Here is a 21357-nt window from a genome sequence, read left to right on the forward strand (position 1 = left end):
GTAGCTGCCCACACTGACCACAGATGTGAGTTGTACTAGTCTAGGGACATGTCACATGCATGTTGACAACGGCACCAAACCACGATGGTAGGTAAGACAAGAGTATATACGAGCAGATACACTGTAACATCGTGTCATAGCCTAGGAATGAATAACGCGCATAGTTTTTAATTGGGATTGTCGGAGGAAGTGCTTGGGCATATAGCGGTGATCCCCACTGCTGCTCTCCCACTCTCGGACGGCCAAAGGTACTTCGTCCCGGTTGAATCCTGATTCCGATTCCCCCTCCTCAACATTTGGACGCTTTCCTGGGAATATATGATGAAGTTTAAGCCAAACCAGACAAGGACTTACGACGGCGAAGGCTTCAAGAGACGAGCGGCATGCTTGTGTTTCAAGAACGAAAAAGAGGACGAGGTAAGCTGTGTGTGTCTGTCGATGGCCTAAGTGGGCTTTTTAAAACTGTTCACGCTGCTCATTAGGATATATTCTATCAGGTCGCAGATGGCAAGACCGTTACTTACAAGCTCTGATTTGACAGATAATATTACATTCAGCTTATAATACTGACTCACAATCTAGCCTGTTTTAGTTGAAAAGCTCAGATTGTAGTGAATCTGTTAGTATTGCATTGGTTGAAACACAAACCTTTGGAATTAATCCATTGAAGGCTGTAAAATCCTGTAAGAATTTGTGTGTGTGCGTGTGTGTGTGAGAGAGAGAGAGAGAGAAAGATAGTATTGCAGCTCTTTAAGTGAGATGTTGGACAGGGGTGAACACCATCTTGGCTGAAGGGCCAAATATTTGACCTATTAAACAACATGAGGTCTTACAAGTTGGCACCCACCGTAAGCACCACCCAGCACGAGAGCATAATGATACTCTTCCCAGGTATTTTTTCCTGTCCAGGAAGAAATCCATCCAGTTATTAAGCGCCTAAGAGAACTGCTACAGTCAATCTTTTTTCCCTCCATAACTCATAACAGGACACCCGCACTGTCCTGACAGTCACTGGTGCCCACACTGAGCTAGAATAGAAGAGCCGGTTACATATTTTCAGTATACATAAAAGTAAGGACTTATTGGAGAATAATATTTCTTCCACCATATAACATTTCATAGATCTAATATTGTGTGATTATAAATATTACTGCTGCCCATGACGTGTAATGCACCTATAAATACTAGCTGTCATTATGAAATTTTGCATCTACATTCAGTTCACTGACTGCGGTGGTGTTGGCTTTCCAACGCTGGCCTGAGGCCTCAGCTGTTGTGCTTATTGTACAGGGCCATTTCCAGCGGAGGGTCAATGCCCGTGTTAAAGTCATCACTAACCTTTTTCTGAGGTACCACCATCTCTGCTCTTGGTACATTTATTACTTATTTTAGCAGGGGGTTCCTATCTGGAAGAAACCCCAGGGGAGCACGGGGAGAACATGCAAACTCCACACAGAAAGGCCCCACGTTTTGACGACCCCACCTGGGCTGTAGGCACTGTGGACATGGGAATGGCGACATAACCTCAGCACCCACAGCGTCCCAGGACCTTCTTGCTGTGAGGCTACAGTGGTACCACTGCATCACCACGCCCCCTCTGGCTTTGATTGTTCCCTAATTGAAAAGTAATTGGATTGGAGGATTTGGAGCCTTGCAGCATTCGTGTGCTTAATTTACTGTAAAATCGGTCTTTATCTGAGCCGGTAACACAGGAGGGAGGGAGTTTTAAAGTTTCAGATAAAACCAAATCATGCATAACAGGTAAATATGGGTAACAAGGAGCTTTGCACATTTTAACTTTAAATAGTGGCCAGTGCAGTGCCTGTTCAAAACATGCCTGCCCGGAACAGGTCGATCGCTGCTTGCAACTTTCTCGGGAACCGCTTGTCCAAACAACAGTCGACACCGACATTCCTTGGGTCCCCAGCAAATGCAGTGCCCGTTCACCCCACTGCTGCATCAGGGCTGGACTGGGACCAAAAAAGCTACCTGCCATGTGGCTCAGACAGGCCCACAATTTCGAATCGGCCCAATTTTTTGAGCTCGCGCTCGCATGGGTTGGGGATTTACTTATAAAGCCACATGTTATGACCCGGTCTAGGGGTTTTAGGCAGGGTGCGAACTACGGGGGAGCTGGGGGGGCTTTGGCTCCCCTTAAAGAAGTAGTAGACCCCCTGAAAGGCTGACTTGTGAAATTTGGGGGGGTCTCTAAATTATTGACTAATATATATTACCCCATGTATTTTCTATTTCTTTTTCTGTACCTTCATAGTGAATAATGCGTAAAATTACGCTATTTTAATCGTATGATTGGTGTGCTCAATCACTGTCAAATTCACTGTAAGCCCCTATACCGACATGCATGTTATTCTTATCATCACCACATCGAAGCATGGCGGCGCAGGTGCAAATCAAACGTCACTCACGCGGGCAGGTCAGATTTAACAGCAAGATGTCAAAAAGAAAACAAGGCAGTTTGACAAACTTTACATTCACGAAGAAATGGAAGCAGCCGTCAGTTGAACAGCAACAAGTCGCTTCTACTTCAAACGCAGATGTGGAAAAAGTGACGACGAGGTGAAGCTGGAATAGCCTACCTCCGAGTCCTCCCGCATATGGAGGACTGTTTGTGAGATGGAATGCGTCAGGAACTTCACAGTGAGTGGGACATGTGCGTTATGGAGTGGATAAAAGTGTTGGGCAGAGATATCATGTTCTTGTGGATGCAGTGTGTATATGGAGAGCAGTGCGCCCGTTTCGCCTTGTGCTCCCTCACCCTCCGTCCCTCCCTCTCTGTGTGCGCAGCGCGCTTTTCTCTCTTGGAGAGAAAAGTGGAACAGACAAGAGCTGTATCCGTGTCTTTGAGCGTGCTGATTTAAAATGAGTTATACCCCTAAATTGGCCTTCAAATTGCCTCAAATTTCCGCCGCCGCCCTTCGGACGGCGGCTGTAGTGCCCTTTTATGAATTTGAGCCCCTCAAAAGTCGGCTCCCCCGAAAGCCACTGTATAGTTCGCACACTGGTTTTAGGTGTAATGATGTTGCAGCATTGAATAAACGTGCCCAGTGAGAACTCAACGTTTACTTATTAAATAGACATAAGTACAGTACTAAACATAACAACACATTTTTTTTTTATTGTTGATTGTTGTCATGTTGGCGTCCCTACCACTAGGAATCAGTGTTGTTATAGGTGAAACTATAACTAACTAACTAAACTTAACTAAAACTTAGATACTCAAAACCAAAAAATAGAGTAGATTACTTTGGACATAATATTGCCACACAAACATTTCCCATATGTCTGATGTATCTTTCCCCATAGTCTGTTACAACTCAACTCATTCTATGCCTGTGTTTGATGGAGCAAGCAAGCAAGTCATTGGAAATGAAATATTGTTTATAAGTTACTCTAATAAGCACAGTTTAGATATTAATCTAAACGTTATAAAAACGTGAAAATCATAACGTTGTTGTTGCCGTTTAACCCACCTGGCTACCACCATGAATAACGTTACGTTAGCTAGCTCACTCATCGATTACCTAGCAGTGTGCACCAATCCTAAAAGTTGTCATTTTGTTGAAATTAAGTAGTGCTTGGTCGATCATATGTACGCCGAATTTACCAGCAGGCTCTACGAATTTGTGAAGGCCTTTAGGTAGTTTTCTACCAGGTAGGTGCAATTGCCGATATCAAGGAAGGCAGTGTGTTAAATTGTCACATTTTCTAATAGAGTTTGGCGACAAGCCAGAATCCTATCGCTTGGTCAAATTCAAATAGCTGCCACACTTACCTCAAACGAGTGAGACGCAGACGACGACGTCGATGTGAAGTCAGTGATTTTAAAACATTTGGCAGCATCTTCTTTCAGGCGTCTCTTCTTTTGCAACCGAATCTTTTCGGCTCCACCTGGCCGTTTAGGTGGACGTGGTGCCATGATGCAGCGACACTTTTCAAACACTGTGATTGAAGTGACAGACAGTTGCAATGGGCTGGCCCAATTGCACGTCGTGGACCAACGTTGATTGGTTAGAGGGCCGGTCTCACTCCAGAGACCAGAGTCATTCATGATTGACGCCTGAATGGGCCGCTGACGGCCGGCCCAGACCCACGTGGACCAACGTTGATTGGTTAGAGGGCCGGTCTCACTCCAGAATCATTCATTATTGACGCCTGAATGGGCCGCTACCGGCCCAATCAAATACATAATACATACTTTTTCACCAACCTGACCGGCCCACTAGCCAGCGGCCCACCGGCCATTGCACCGGTAGAATTATATTGCAGTCCAGCCCTGTGCTGCATAGAGCTCTGTTCATCCCGCCGCTAAGTTTATTAATATTTGTCACGGGTCTGTGTCATGTTTTTTTTTTACTGCAGCTGGGGTCATAAGATGGGAAATTAGGACAGTCAGTCAGTCAGTCGTGGACGTTTAATGGTTAAAGGGCCGTAGCTATGGATAGGAAGGTGGTAGAGAGTCGAGATTCAAGGGGTGAGTGTTATTAGTGGCTAGGGGATATGGGTGGGTTGGGGGGGGAGTGACACCATGGTCTAAAGGGTTTGGGCTTGCTCTCCTGTGTTTGCTCATTCTTCTCTCTCAGGCAGTTTAACTGAGCGTGGCGCGTGCCATTGTCCCACTCAGCCAGTCAGAGCCCTGAAGCCCCACCCCGCCGTGACGTGTTTGTAGCAAACACCCCTCGCTGCACTCAGAGCTGAGCGGCTCACTGTTTGCTTGTTTAGTAAAGTTTATTCATATTGAACAACACACGTCCAAATTGCACCAAATCCGACACTGCACTTCCTTGGGTCCCCAGCAACACATTCTGCTCCTTGGATTGATGATGAATTAAGAAAGACTATATGACTCAAAGAGACAATTTAAAGTTGAAAGCTACAACATCCAAAGATCCAACTGACTGGATAAATGATAGGAAAATTAGAAATAATGCAACCAAATTAAATAGGTCTAAGAAAAAAACATATTTCCAAAACAAAATGTCTGAGTATAGGAATAATGGAAAGAAAATACGGAATATTTTTAATAATATACTAGGAAGATCAAAAGGTAACACCCCTTCATTGTGCTGCTAGGATCCTGATGAGAGTGCGAAAGTTTGACCACATCACCCCTGTCCTCCGTTCTCTCCACTGGCTTCCCATCACCTCCAGAACCGAATACAAGATTTCCCTTTTGACTCACCAGTGCATCCACGGCAATGCCCCCCCATACCTTAAAGAACTTCTCACTCTCAAACCCTCTACCCGATCACTCCGCTCATCCAACTCCAACCTCCTGGAGCAACCCAAGACAAACCTGTGCACGATGGGCGACCGGGCTTTCTGCTCCACCGCCCCACGTTTGTGGAATGCTCTCCCTGACCATCTGAGAGCCCCACAATCTATTGGCGCTTTTAAAACTGGACTCAAGACTCACCTTTTTAGCAAAGCTTTTCCTTAAAATTGTAACTTTTAATGTTCTTTTAATGTTTTAATGTTCTTTTAATCTTTTAATTTTTTATTATCTTATTTTCCCTTTTAATTTTTATTCTTTTAGTAATTTTTATTCTTTTTACTACTGTAGCACTCTGAGATTTTACCCAAAATGAAAAGTGCAAGACAAGTTCAATTTATTATTATTATTATTATTATTCATTTATTGAAGCTGGTGGTGATTTTATCACAAAACCTTTAGAAATTGCCAATTACTTCAATGATTGCTTTATTCAAAAGGTGACTAATGTAAGGAGCAAAATGAATAACTTGAGAGATGATATGTCTGTCAATTTGATCAAAGAAAATATTATGAAAGATAAGACATGTACATGTACATGTATATCTGAGCTGAAACCAGTCTCCTTAGAAGAAGTCAAAAAACCATTGAGGCTGGTGAAAAACAACACACAATTTGGTCTTGACAATCTTGATGGGAAGCTCATTAGAATAAACATATTGCAGTACCGGTTTGGCACATTTTCAACTGCAACCTTAGGCAAGGTGTGTTCCCGGAATCATGGAAAGTGGCCAAAATTATTCCTTTAATAAAAAATGGTATGAATGCTTTTAGTGGGTCTAACAGTAGGCCAATTAGCATCCTTCCCATACTTAGTAAAATACTGGAAAGGATAGTGTTTGATCAAATGTTACAGTACTTTTCCTTGCATGGTCTAGATTCCATCCATCAGCATGCCTATAAAGAAGGCCACTCAACAGGTACGGCACTATCGCAGATGACAGATGCATGGCGTAGTCATATTGATGACAAAAAAATTATAGGTGCAGTGCTCCTTGATTTCAGCTCTGCGTTTGACGTAACTGATCATGGACTTCTATTGAAAAAACTATGTGCGTATGGTTTCTGTGAAAATGCAATTCATTGGTTTGAAAGTTATCTAACACATAGAAAACAGAATGTCTATTGCAATGGTAGTTTTTCCACCACTAGTAAATTAGAATGTGGGGTCCCACAAGGGAGCTGCTTAGGTCCACTATTGTATTCTATATTTACCAATGATCTTCCACTAGCACTGAAAAAAGCTTCAATGACCATGTATGCTGATGATTCCACCCTTTACACAGCCTCTAATAACATCGAAGAACTAAACAGTGTTTTGCACAGTGAACTTGATCTTGTATCTAAATGGGTGGAACACAATAAATTAGTACTTAACGTAGCTAAAACAAAATGTATAGTTTTTGGTTTTAGCCATACATTAAGTAAAGCGTTTAAATTATCCCTTGAGATGAAGAAGGTTTCGCTGGAACAAGTCTCCTATGTGAAATTACTAGGTCTAACCCTTGATGAAAAGCTGTCCTGGTCTGCTCATGTCGACAATGTAGTAGCAAAAATGGGGAGAGCTGTATCTGTTATCAAGAGATGTGCCTACTTATTGAATGATCACTCTAGAGCACAGGTAATTCAGGCATTGGTGCTATCTCACTTAGACTACTGCAACTAAGGAAGACATTCATAAGTTACAAATTGTTCAAAACAGAGCTGCTCACCTTGTTCTGAAATGCCCTTACAAAGCTAAAGTTAATGTTATGCATAGTAAGCTTCAGTGGTTAAAGGTTGGGGATAGGCTTTCTTATAATCTTCTCTCCTTTTTTCATAAAATTTGTATACAGGCCAAGCCTACATCTTTATACTCTAGGATCTGTCATATTGAAGATATTCATGATTATTCAACAAGACAAGTGTCTAGGAGATTACTTGTATTGCCTTCCACAAATTTAATATCTACTCAAAAATCTGTTATGTATAGAGCCACTGCATTATGGAACAAGCTGTCTGATAGTATGAGAAACACCCACTCTTTAAGTCTGTTCAAAAAACATCTTAAAAAGAGTGTTGATTGAACATTGATTTATGTGAATCTGAATTTGGTGTTGGTGTTCGTTAATTTTCTATTTTCATTTATGTTTATCTGTAAACTGTTTTAATCAAAAACAACCATAGTTGGGTTGTGGTTATATTTTAAGAAAGCTTACATAGCATTACCTCATTTCTGTTCATGATTCAAGGTATACAAACTGTATTTGAATAATTGTATGTCTTTTTTTTTACTTTTATGTTGTGGACCCCAGGAAGAATAGCTGCTTCCATGTGTGGCAGCTAATGGGGATCTAAATAAACAATAAACACACCCGCCAAGTGTGAAGTAGATCGGACGGACGCTTCTCGAGATATACGAAGGACACACGCACACGCACGCACACACACACACACACACACACACACACACACACACACACACACACACACACACACACATACATACATTATACATACATACAGTACATACATACACACATACAGACAGACAGACAGACAGACAGACATTCCTGGAATTAGTCGAAAGAGGGGGCTTAAGGGGGCTGCCATAATAAAGTAGGAGGATTGTATCTATCGCCCAGTGGACACATTCTGTGGCTTGAATTGATCATTAAGATCAGCAGATAAAGAACATTAAGCACAGCCTAGAATACTTACTACTACTACTTACTAGTTGTCATTTGAAGCTACTGTACTTACGAGGGAATTTGACCTGGCCAATTTAAATAGTTAAGACTTATCATATGATTTAACATGGAAATGGTGGTGGTGGTGGTGTCCTAGATGGTAACGTGTCTGCCCAGTGACGGTAGCCCGTCTCAGGCCCACATGTGATAGGGGGTGGGGTGGGTGAGTGTGACAGGGGGGGGTGGAGGGGAAGTGTTACACTATGTGCTAAACACCAAGTGACCTATCAGCTGCAATTTATAGAAAGGAGGTGCAGGAACTAGCTGTCCCCTCCTGACAGATTTACTTTCCTCCTGCGCCTGCTCTCCTCCTCAACGTCACTCTCTCACTCTCTCTCTCTCTCCACTGCTGCTGGCTTCATCATCACGGTGTCTCTTTACCACTCATCTCGCCACGCTTGTCACTCGGCCCTCTTATGGGTTTCCATGACATGAGTGCTGACATCAACGCTTAAGGCCTCTTTGATTATTGATTGATTGGAGCGAAGGAAGTGGAACCTGTCAGACATGCTGTGCACCGTCTCACCCGCGTCCTTCTCACTCTTCAGTGTCCTTGCTGTGATTGCATGTTTCACACACACTTTGTGTGTCAGGCTATCCATCCCCTCTGCATGCCTGCTTTACAGTCTGTCTGGTGGACAGGAACAGGTCTGCAGACAAACGCTGGACAGGAGGAGGAAGTCAATGTTGTTTGTGCTCAGGAAAATCCATCGGTCTCCTTTGCGCCGTACAGTTAGGCTACAAGGGAAAAAACCTCTGTGTGAGTTGGAAGCAGGACATTGTGTAGCCCAGGCGCTTGTAAACCAACAACAATACGATAACAGCACTGTGAGAGATATGAAAATAGGACGCTATTTCTCACTGGTGTGTCAATATTTTTCCTGTGAACGGAGCAGCTATATTTACACTGCTATTATTTTTTTTTTAATTATCTTTTATGTTTTACAAATAATCTCCATATTTTGGAGACAACAACCACTTTTTCCACAGTGATAAATGTAGGCTAAACTTTCAGTATGAGCCAATAGTACTGATCTGGCCCATTACTTTAACCAAACACATATATTGGGGTCACCAGTCAAACAATGGTTGCAATGGAAATCTAATAATCAGATAAAGTGTAAAAGAAGTCTAACTTTTCTTTTATGTGGCGAAAACTTGGAAAATAAAAACGCTTTGCTTTAATTTCTGACATGTAACACACTCTTATTAAATGTTTACCCCGCATTGTATCACAATGTAGCTTTGTATTAGCATAGTATAACAGTACAGTATTTATATTGGTGCAGCCCCAAGTAGTCACAGTGATGTTTTAGTGGTATATTTTCATCCTAAAGAGATCAAGTGTTGCACAAGGTAAAGGTCAAAGTTCAGCCAGTGCCCTCACACCGAGACCTGTGTGTGTGGTGTCTGTTGGGGTCATAGCGCCTGCTCTGCTAAGCTGTTTTGGTTTCCAAGCAGAAAGACAACTGCTGATCCAGTGCTTTTTCTAAAGCCCGTTTGGCGGCGAGTCTGTGTGCACGCGTGTGGCTGCATGCGTACGTGCCACTGCATGTGTGTTCTACATGCGTGTGTGTCAGATTGCGCATGCATGCGCGCGCACGTGTGTGTGTGTGTGTGTGTGTGTGTGTGTGTGTGTGTGCATTTGTAGTAAGAGTGTTGCCAATGTTTCTACAACCCACCAGGCCTCTGTCTGTCTGCACACACTTTACAGGCATTTAAATAGAGCCCACCCATGCCCCCCTCCACCCTTCACCAGGCATAAAAGTAACACACACCATATTAATGTTACATAACACACATCCACCCACCCCTGTTGAATAAACTCCAGTTCAAGTAGAAAGGTGCAATGCAGCTTCATGGGCTGCAATACAAGCTTATTCAGATAGGCTACCTTTCTTGTCATTTGGCAGCTTTTTTTTTGCTGCTGAATTACACTCTAAAAAAAATCTTTAGAAACTAACGTTATATTATTTTGCGCTATGGACGCTTGCTTCATATCCAGTCAGGTCAATTCAGACACCTTGCCTCTGCATTGAAAAATTACCCGCTGGACTGTTATTTTGAAAAGCCGTTTGCCTTCATGGTAATGAAGAAAAATATGAAAGGCTTGCTACTGCACGGCCGTGCCCGCAGCTTGGCTGCTGCGTGGCCTCGCCTGCCTCTATTGGCATGCACACCGTGCAATTGCTCAACCTCGCATCGCTGATGACATCACTCACTGACATCACAATTGCTCAGTGACCATCACTGATGGCATCGTCGAGTGCTCGAGTGACATCACTGATGATGTCAGAGACATTGTGACATCGGTGATGATGTCATAGACATTGCGACATCATCAGTGCCATCATAATGTGGGACAGACACAGAGCCCACCTTGATGATGATGATGAAATATTGCGATACTTGGCAATGTTGGCATAATATATTGACACACAAAATATGGCAATACTATGCTGTATCAATCAACCCCCCAGGGCCCCCCCCCCCCTATTCTCAAAGGTGTGTTGCACCCTGCTTAAACGCTTCAAGTATTTACTCAGTATTTACTTCAGTCATCTAAAGCAGTAAACAGGCTCTCTGTGCGATTCCGGCCTGTTTTTGGTGACATCACCGTTGCTAATAGTGAAATTGTAGGTGATTTGGATTGGACTGAAGTGTGTAAACCAATATCACACTTTGAATGTAGTGGCTTCTGAATCTGATATAGGGCCCTGAGCTTTCTCCTGGGTTGTGTCTTCCTCTTCTCAGTGATATCTGGTCTCAGCAGGAATGCAGACACATCATATGTCGGGGAAACTTGTGCTTGGACGCTTGTGCTTTGTGCTACTCCCCGTTAGCCAGGCTAACTCCCTGTTAGCCAGGCTAACTCCCTGTGCCTGTAGTGTGAAATATGATAAGAGCGGATCCTATTAATCAACCTATTAATCAAACTCATTAGGGCTTTATCCAGTGCCAGTGAATGTAGCGGCTGCACGTGCTCCGTTGGCTAACCGCAGAATTCAGAAGGTATGGTGGCTGGAATGTGGGTCAGTGTGACACTAGACTAGAAGGTCAAGAGATTGCAACTCCAGAGGGGTACGTCACCCTAAAAGACCAAACTGCTTCTGTTTGAGGTCAGTTAAACATAGTCTGTAGCGTGTGCAGTTTTCAGATTGCTGATTTGTCATCTTTTAAGGTTGGGTTAGGTGGGGCTTTTCATTTCTCTTGTGCGCCCGATTCAACTCATTTGGACCACATGGGAGAAGAAGGTGAGAGGAGATATCTCATGATGCACAGCCAGGCGCTCCTCACCTCACGGGTCACGTAGCAATTAAGCGTGGCGGTGAATGAGTGGTGTGATGTGTGAGATGTTCCGACCGCAGCACGCTGAATAAATAGCTCCATACTTAGCCGCCACTAGACACCTAGTGGTGAATTTCATGATTCTGAAGTGGGGCATGCCACTGCCGTGTTTCTGGCCCCCCGGGGCTCAGGGATGCTCCCTGGCTGGCAGCGGAGACCTGACAGAGTGCTCTCTAACCCTTGGCAGGTGCTACTGGTGAGCAGCAGTCGACACCCGGACCAGTGGATCGTGCCAGGGGGAGGAATGGAGCCCGAGGAAGAGCCGTGCGGGGCCGCCGTCAGGGAGGTTTACGAGGAGGTGGGCTCAAAAATGCACCCACGCACCATCATATAATGTGTAACTGCGCTCTTGCATTTTATGGTACCGATTTAAACCCAGGCCTTATTTCTAGTTTTTTGCCATCAAGACAATTGATTGTGTTCAGAATTTCAAACTACCAACTCCTCCACTTTCTCAGCAGCACTGTTGTCCAATACACTCAAAGGGCCAGAGGGTCAGTTGAACCCAAAAAGCAAATAAAATATGTCCTTTCAGCACAAGAACAAGACGGCACACAGTGGATCAGTGGTTATAGCACTGTTGCCTCACAGCAAAAAGGTTTGAACCCCGGTCCGTCCCAGGTCCTTTCTGTGTGGAGTTGGCATGTTCCCCCTAGCCTGGGTAAACCCAGCCCCCAGTGACCTGCTCTCAGGCTCACCCTGCTTACAGTCACAAGGCTAGTGACTGGGAACTGAGAGAGCAGGTCACGTGGGGGCTGGGTTTACCTAGGCTATGTTCCCCCCCCCCCCCATGTTCATGTGGGTTTTCTCTGGGTGCTCCGGTTTCCTCCCACCATCAAAGACATGTATGTTAGGGTTAATACTCCTGTCAGTGCTCCTGACCAAGGCACTGGCAAAAGGAATGGAGTTGGTCCCCGGGCTGCCCACTCCTCCTAGTTCGAGGAAGGTTCTCCTAGTTCCAGAACTCCTAGTTCTAGGAAGGTTCTAACTTCCTAGTAGAGAGGATGGGTCAAAGGCAGAGGTTGAATTTCCCCATGGGGACAATCAAGGATAAATTAACACGCACACTGTACATGTCTTCAGTAGCTAGTTCAGTCTACAGTTCAGTTATAATCACACTGCAGGTTTACATGTCTTCAGTAGCTAGTTCAGTCTACAGTTGTTATAATCACACTGCAGGTTTACATGTCTTCAGTAGCTAGTTCAGTCTACAGTTCAGTTATAATCACACTGCAGGTTTACATGTCTTCAGTAGTTCAGTCTACAGTTCAGTTATAATCACACTGCAGGTTTACATGTCTTCAGTAGTTCAGTCTACAGTTCAGTATAATCACACTGCAGGTTTACATGTCTTCAGTAGTTCAGTCTACAGTTCAGTTATAATCACACTGCAGGTTTACATGTCTTCAGTAGTTCAGTCTACAGTTCAGTTATAATCACACTGCAGGTTTACATGTCTTCAGTAGTTCAGTCTACAGTTCAGTTATAATCACACTGCAGGTTTACATGTCTTCAGTAGCTAGTTCAGTCTACAGTTCAGTTATAATCACACTGCAGGTTTACATGTCTTCAGTAGTTCAGTCTACAGTTCAGTTATAATCACACTGCAGGTTTACATGTCTTCAGTAGTTCAGTCTACAGTTCAGTTATAATAGTCCATTTGATCATTTTTAATCATGGCTCATGCTTATACACTTCCTTGTTTTGCGGCTGCCGGCCTCTGCTACATTCATGTTGTATACATTCAGACGGTGTCTCGTCATAGACGCGTGGTCAATGGGTCAGTCAGCATGGGGGAAATCCTCCAATTCTCCCCATTCAGCATAGTTAGCATTTAGCTGCTAGCCCAGCCCAGGCAGACAGGATCAACCCCCGCAGTAAACGCACATCTGAACAGGCGTCTATGTACCTGATCTTGAATCCCCAATCCTGTAGTGTAGAGCCGCAGCACCTTCCACTGGTGAGTCAGCCCATTGTGGGTTTTCCCCCACCGTCCACCATTCGTCCTACTGACACAACGATACCGGAAGTAACGTTTTGTGCGCGTTCCCCCACAGACCGACTGTATCTATCGGAAGAAGCAGAATAGGAGTTTGTTGCTTCAGCTTGAAAGCATTGGGGGTTTTTTCTCTCTCACTCGCATCCAAATTCAAAAAGTATTTATGAATTTAAACTACTTTAGCAGATATTTCACATCTTTCATAACTGGTTGATTGTATTAGTGTGAATATAACTGATCATTTTGATTTGTTAATACCTTGGACTGCCGACTCTTGTGTTCACACACTCCTGCAATTTGTAAAGCAAGGTGTGGGAGACAACGGAGCCTACAAAAAAGAAATCCCACATATCCTACTCGTAATTATAACTAGCAGGTTAATGTGAACGGGTTTTCCCAGTCGGTAGTTCGTATTTACAGAACACCCAACATGACTTGAACGCAGCACCAGAGTTCTTGAACAGTCTACTTGCCAACTATAACATTTAATACCACAATATACAAGAGTTTTGGACAGTGGACAACTGGAAAATTAAAGAGTTTTAATCACTTTTGCGGTTCAGCTGACGGAAATTGCTTTGGCCCTTGAGTGTGTGTATTGGAGAGCAGCTCTCCACAAAGTGGAGGAACCAAAAAAACTACAGTGAACATCCAACCCCAAGTGATAAAAAAAAAACACAATCAATCATCATGACGGCAAAAACTGGGAAATTAATGCCAAGGGTTGAAAATTCCTAGGCTAGAGAGACACACACGTCGCATATAAATGATCTTTTCATAAACACAAAGTGAGGACATCACGGAGCTCCACTGTTTTCAGTGTTAGATGCTGCCACTTTTCTACTTTTCAAGATCCACATTTTGGGGAATGATTGAAAGATGGCCAATTAATTGGTTTGGTGAAGGAGATGCTGCTGCTTGTCCAGAGTGTCTGGACTGGAGTGGGCTGTGAGGTGGACTGGAGTGGGCTGTGAGGTGGACTGGAGTGGGCTGTGAGGTGGACTGGAGTGGGCTCTGAGGTGGACTGGAGTGGGCTGTGAGGTTGGTGCTGGTCCAAAGTGTCTGGGCTGTGAGGTGGACTGGAGTGGGCTGTGAGGTGGACTGGAGTGGGGCTGTGAGGTTGGGATAGTAATGTGTTGACAGCTTTGAGGTATGGCGGTGACATTTGGAAAGGGTTTCCAGTTACCATGTAAGTGGAAACATGCTCCTGAATATGGATAAGTTGCAAACCAACTAGGACTGTTGGAAGCGAAAAACATCTAAATACCCTGTTGTCAAGTTCAACACATTAGCTTCAAGGAGCCATGTGGTAATTTTAATTCGTGCAAATGTGAGATTTGTAGTTCGTATTAGGCTAATTATGCCTAACATCTGCTGTTGGTGGAATGAAACTAAAATGTCCATGTGTCAGTATTATGCCTTTTTAAGTCCCTACAGCAATCGTAAAAAATGATACACGATGATACACCTCATCAAAAGATCTCCTGTTGGTGATTATTCCATACCATAGTAGCTAATGTGTCTGGGCTCTGTTTGTAATAATAATCTGGGGTTCCTGGTAATCCAAACTGGCCGTGGGAGTGGCCAAATCTGAATGGCACACGACACAGCCAGTGTTGCCAGATTCAGCGTTTTTCCGCAGAGTCTGGGCTGTTTTGGGTTCCATTTGTGTGGCGAACAAATGGGCTTGGGCGGGTTACCGAGCTGCTTGTTCCCATAGACCTGCATTTGTTTTGTGTGCATTTTGGTCTTTGGGCTGGAAACCATTAGCTGTATCTGGCAACACCGCACACAGCATGGCTCAAAAGATCCAAACCAAGCCATGGCCTCCTGGAATGCTGTCATGTGTTACCAGTTTCCCGGCTAGCAACAGGGAGAATATTTTCAATAACATAGTCATACATACCATCAGTATCCTCTGACCTGGAGCGTGCTGCATGAGCTGCATAGCTCCACTGCCACAGTACAGGATACATGTGAGCTGATCACTGTTCCACAGCTAAATTAATTGGCCATCTTGCTATAAAGTCAATATGGAACATGCTGGATTCGCGTTCGAGGAAGGAGGAGGCGGTCCTAAGTGGTTGAAGTTAGCTCGTGATAGATGGTTCATCCAATCACCTGCCAAGTATTTTTTGAAAGTGCCTGCCCTTTTTAACCGGTTTCCAAGAGCGAGTTCCCAGATGGTTCCGTGAAACAAACCACCTGGCAGCGTCAGGTTACCCCTCTGCTCCTCAGTCACCTCTATCATCATCCTGTCGTTCAGACTATGTTTACCTGCTCATCTCTGCTATGCCACCTCTGAGGCATGTGGCAATGCTAGGACGCTTCCGCGCCCCCGGGGTATCGCAGCCTAAAAATGCTCAATTGAGAATGTGCACGCACACGAGAGCAGAGACCGTGCTGTTCCAAATACCAGCAAGCATTCCTCTGATATTTTGCCTGTCTGAAAATATCGCGCAGTAGGTGTTCTCATTCAGCTTTTCTTTTCTTTTTTTAAGTGTGGTACATTTCTGACAAATTCACCTGCACTGATTTGCAATGCAGGCCATGTTCTGTGTTGGCAATATGCACCACTGTCTAGTGTCTGGCTCATTCACATGTAAATGACTGTTGATCTGTTTTCTTCCTGCCTGTTTTTCTGCACAGGCTGGTGTGAAGGGAAAGCTTGGCAGGCTGCTCGGGGTTTTTGAGGTAAGCTTGTCAAATTGCCATGGAAGATGTCTAACAAGTTGGCATGTGATAAAATACATTATATAACGATATTTAAAATGCTATTTCAACATTGGTGTTGTTAAGCCGACATTTCATGTGATAATACATTATATAACGATATTTAAAATGCTATTTCAACATTGGTGTTAAGCCGACGTTTCATGTGATAATACATTATATAACAATATTTAAAATGCTATTTCAACATTGGTGTTAAGCCGACGATTCATGTACATTATATAACAATATTTAAAATGCTATTTCAACATTGGTGTTAAGCCTATGTCTCATATACATGATATAACAATATTTAAAATGCTATTTCAGCATTGTTGTTAAGCCTATGTTTCATGCTTAGGATGCCTTATATACTGTAGGTGACAGTCCTCATTGGCATTTAGAGAGTTGAGTGGTCTGCTGTCTATAAAAGGCGTCCCGCTGAAACAATACAGTTAATCACTGTTTGCATCTTGTGTTTGAAAGCTTTGCATGCAGTGCATTGGCACGGTTTATTGCAGTGCTATAAAGCAGTTTCTTCATCTCACTTTTTGTAGCACAACCAAGACAGAAAGCACAGGACGTACGTCTATGTCCTCACTGTGACAGAGACACTGGAAGACTGGGAGGACTCTGTCAACATAGGTATGCTTCTACGTTCTTGGCCCTTTTAGCCCAATTTTGTATCAGTTTTACATAATAGTCATAGCTAAAAATACAAAAGAAGATGGAGACCAAGCCTTTTGCAACAAATGCTACTAAGTTTTCACCTAAATACAGGCAAACATTTACAGACATTACAAAATGTGTTTTCTAAATAGATTTAAGCTGTCGGCGTTCACACGTGGCTTTACTTGTACTAAGAGCTTCTTCAAACCAATTGGAGTTGATTGAAGTCACCAAATCAATATTTTTGGTGAAAGGATGCACACTACAGCAATCTTCTCCATACAAGTAACATTAGGCCTCTCTCATCACACAGAACAGCATACTGTACTGTAGGGGGGGGGTTTTGTCATCACTAGTTATAAGGACATGCGTATCCTGCCTCTTGAAGTAAAGCTACATGGTCTTGTTTTATATCAGTAGAGGTCAAATGGCTCCTGTCTCAGTCTCAGTCTACGATACCACTCATGTTCATAAGAGACCAAATTCACCTTATGTAGCCACGCCCATTTGACCCGGTCATGTGGTCGTGTGACGACTTCCGGCTAAAAAAAAAAGAAAAAGAAAATGGCTGGCTGCTCCAATATCATCTAACTCTGAATTAACTAATAATTTAGCCAATTGTATGTAACATACCAAATAAAAGCAAACGGCAATGTCTAAGAATGCACCGCCATGTAACTGGCTCGTTAAGTCTCGCATTCCAGGGAATTACGTTAACGTCTGCGGGTCTTATAGACGTAAATGGCTCGAGCTGCGCTCGGAGGAGAGAAAACTATCTGAAGCTTTCTTTGTTGGAGTCTGTTGGTATGTTTTACAAGAAAGTGCTCGTCATTGTCGACGATAACGTTATCTGACCTGGCTAACAGTGGATACTCCGCTTGCTTGCTGTATACCGAGCTCAAAGTAGTAGGCTACATTCTTTATTTTACCCCCTGCACTGTCTGCTACAAAAACAACTCTCTTCTTCATGACGTTCTTTCATATTTCGCGCCATGACCGCCGGAAGTGTTAACACAACCCAGAAGAATTTGGCCCACCCCCGTGTCTGAACATAAGGTGAATAGGCCAAACAGGGCCTGGGCTTCTTTGAGCAAGCATGACATTGTGTTAACACTATTGGGTTTATTCTCAGCTCATGAACACTTGAAGTTCAATAACTTTATGAGTGTTCTTGGGTTACAAGCAAACTGCAGCAAAGGTCAAGAGCCACTTTTCCCTGCTAATTGAGCCTCTTTTTTTTAAATATATAAACTAAAGTTTAAACACGTTTAAACTTTAAACGTGTGTTTATTTTGAAGTGAAGGTGAAAAGTAACATAAATCTCAAGGAAGGTAAATACCACTGAGAAAGATGAGTTCAGTCATCACCGCGGAAACGGGTCACATACATGTCTACTATAGGTCTCAGCCCACCTGACCTCTAGCCCTGAAATACTTAGAGAAAATGCAGCAACTTGTTTTCGCCACTCAAACACCTGTTAAACATCAGTATTCTGCTGGCTGTCAAATAGACTATGGGTGGATGGATGCCAGCTCCCAAACATTTGTGCTATTTTGTCCTAGTTAAATGAATCTATTCTCTTAAAACGTCATACACTTAGAGTGAGTTAGCGTAAGGTGATACCCATTAGCTGAACATTTGAAATGTTTCCAACAAGGCAGATTATGCATGGGTATTTGACGGACTAAAGCCAAAAATAATTACCATAATTAGTTTTGAACGTGTTTGGTATTTTAAATATGTTCGTCTAGGGACTCGGTAACTCAAAACGTGATCTATTTGTAAGTGGTCTGAAAAAAGAAGAAAAGAAAGTGGTGATGTGTTCACTGCCTTCACCCACATAGAGTTCAGCCTGTTCACGAGAGGGGGGCGTGTTTGCTGTGCCTACTTGTTTTCCAGTTAGCGTCACTCACCACAGCCCCCTCCATGTCTGTCCTCCCTTGCCCCATACAGGGGCCATGGCTGGGCGGAAAGGGCTGGCCACTCGTGCTGTTGTGTCCAGTTTACTCTCTCCCCTTCCTCTCTGAAAGGTCAGCGCCGGTGGACCTCAGGGTGTCAGGGTAAAGGGGGCGAATCTCCCCTTTCACACAACCCTCTGAATGTCAAAGGCCACATTGAATTCCTCGTAGCAAAATGCTGCTTGGCATTGACAGGGAGGAGAAGTGGTGTATAAATATCTCCAGCTGACGGTTTACTGGACAGATGATTTTTATGGAAGATGCTTTATTTGGCATGTTTGGTGACATGGCGGCTTCGTAAACACCAGCTGGAGTAGGTGAGGAATGTCCACTCGCTGTCGGGTCCTGCACTATGCGCTGTACTCTCTCTCTGCCCAGACTCAAAACATTATGTTGAATCGCTGCGCTCCACATACTACATAAATGAGTCTGTGCCACTTCACAGCCCTTCACCTGGTAGCACGCGTACCATGAAGGCTTGGTCCTTCGCAGGGCCCACGGTCCTTTGCCGCATGTCATGCCCTCTCTCTCTCCCCACCTTTCCTGTCTGCCTACTGTCCTATCTAAAGAAAAACCAAGGCGAAATGCCCCCCCAAAAAATAATAAAAAAGGAACCCCACTTGGAGAACCAGTGCTGTAGGGGACACATTTCATGAAAATGTTTTGCCATAGGTTCAACATGTTCATCTCACCATCAACCATGTGTTTAATACGTGTCTTTGAGCACAACACTGGACCCTACTTACTCGCCCATTGCCAGTCACTCTAAATAAGAGCATCAGTGAAATGCCTAAATAAAGCGTGGTGTAACTCCTCCCCCTCTCCCCCTCGTCCTTTCTCCCGCTCTCTCGCAGGAAGGAAGCGGAAGTGGTTCAAGGTGGACGAAGCCATCCGAGTGCTGCAGGGCCACAAGCCTGTCCACGCCGAGTATCTCCGCAGACTGACCAACACCTGTAACCCCACCTGCAGCCCGACCAACGGCAACAGCCCTGTGACGGACAACAACGGCCCTCTCTACGTGTGCTCCACACAGGGCTCAGATCTAGTCAACAGATAAGGACCGACAGCAGCAGTTTGCCATCAGGACACAGTTTGCCTCAAAAGGACTTCCAGAATGGACCCATCTACTGAAAAGACTTTTTTTTGCATGAGTTACATTACTAACGCAATCTCTTAATATGTACAGTACGGACTTCATTAAGATTGCTTTGAATCCCATCTCACGTGGGCTTGAAGAGTGCCAAAATGTTTTCCAAGTATATTTAGTATTTTGTATGTATATTTTTTAACAACCATCACCAGCTACTAGAGCAAATGTGTCCCTTTTTGAAGCTTACTGTTTTAAAAGGGGATTTTCTCAGTGTGGTGCTTAATATGCAATGTAAAGGTCCTTTTTAGTCTTACATGCTGAATGATACTTGATTGGTAGTGCACACACCGTATTTGGGTGGTCCCCTGGAGGCCAGCAGAGGGAAGTGTTGGCTCCGAAAGGAAGTCATGCCCACATGGTGACTCACTGCCAAATAATGTCTATACAACATGTTTTGAAGAGAGGTAGCTAGCTACATGTGTACGGATTTTGTCTTCTTTTGGTGAATTGTAATGACCCCCTTCTTGTATCAATCACACTTACTGAACTTTATAGGACTACACTACAAATGTAAAACTAAATCTCATAGCACCATAACTCCAAGTCTTTCTGACGTATTTCCCCTAAAGAGAGCTGGGGGCAGAGTCTATTTTTATGCAAGAAGTAGAACAGTGTCACTCCTCCCCATACTGTAGATACTACCTTTACAAGTACATCATATTCTCTAATCAGCACCATCCCCACTTTTGAACCACCTTTATACAGATAAGGAGAATATCGGTGAAGCAATTACCGCCACATTGAAATGGAGAGTTACAGAGTACTGCATCAGCTCTCATTTTATTTGTCCACATTTGTAATGTTGCCAAGCTGATTGCTGCTCAAACTTTGACAGGCAGGTCAATCTCAGTTTGTCCAGAGGAAAGCAGCCTTCATCAAATCTTTAAAATGTGACAACAGCCAAATGATGAGAGTATTCAACACTACGAACACGTGGACAGTATTATACAAGAAACAGAGATTTATACATATATTTTTTGGAGAAACTATATAATTTAAGTGCATTTTGTGAGAGAAATGTCAAGTCATATTTATTTTTCTGTCTTAAGAAGATAACTCCTTATTGCCTTGGCCTTATAGGCGAGTTACAATGTGTTGAGCTTTAGCCTAATGATTCCTGTATTAAGTGCCTTCACAACCCCAATAGTGTTTAAGTGTCTAATTTCTTGACACAGAACAGCTACAATACAGATTGCCTTACGCAGATCTATTCTGTACTGTCGAACCAGCCCCTTCAATTTCTCAGCCTTGATTAGAGTTGAAAAGCAGTAGTAATGCAAAAGGAATCATTTGTTGTGATTGAATGTACAGTATGAGTATGCATTGATGGAATTTATTTATTTGTGTCTCATAGGGGAACCCCCCCCCCCCCCCCCCCACACACACACACACACACACACACATGACCACGAACAGGAAACTACAGTATGACAGGAAATGATGGTCAGAGCATGGGCCTACACTAAATAATAACAAGGCCCCAGAAAAAGATGATTACTGGT

At 43.6% G+C, this 21357-nt stretch overlaps 1 protein-coding gene across 1 annotated transcript; it reads left to right on the plus strand.

Annotated features, from left to right (window-relative positions):
• Positions 1–318: 318 nt before the first annotated feature.
• On the plus strand, positions 319–19819 carry nudt4a (nudix (nucleoside diphosphate linked moiety X)-type motif 4a; the record flags this gene model as incomplete). Its single annotated transcript, XM_083655166.1, has 5 exons — positions 319–417; positions 11555–11665; positions 16016–16060; positions 16636–16723; positions 19560–19819. 5 exons carry the CDS (start codon positions 319–321, stop codon positions 19760–19762), a joined length of 546 nt encoding a protein of 181 aa, XP_083511292.1. The 3' UTR covers positions 19763–19819.
• Positions 19820–21357: the final 1538 nt, after the last annotated feature.

The sequence above is a fragment of the Poromitra crassiceps genome (genome assembly GCF_964638095.1).
Source record: "Poromitra crassiceps genome assembly, chromosome: 18".
Taxonomy (NCBI): Eukaryota; Metazoa; Chordata; class Actinopteri; order Beryciformes; family Melamphaidae; genus Poromitra; species Poromitra crassiceps.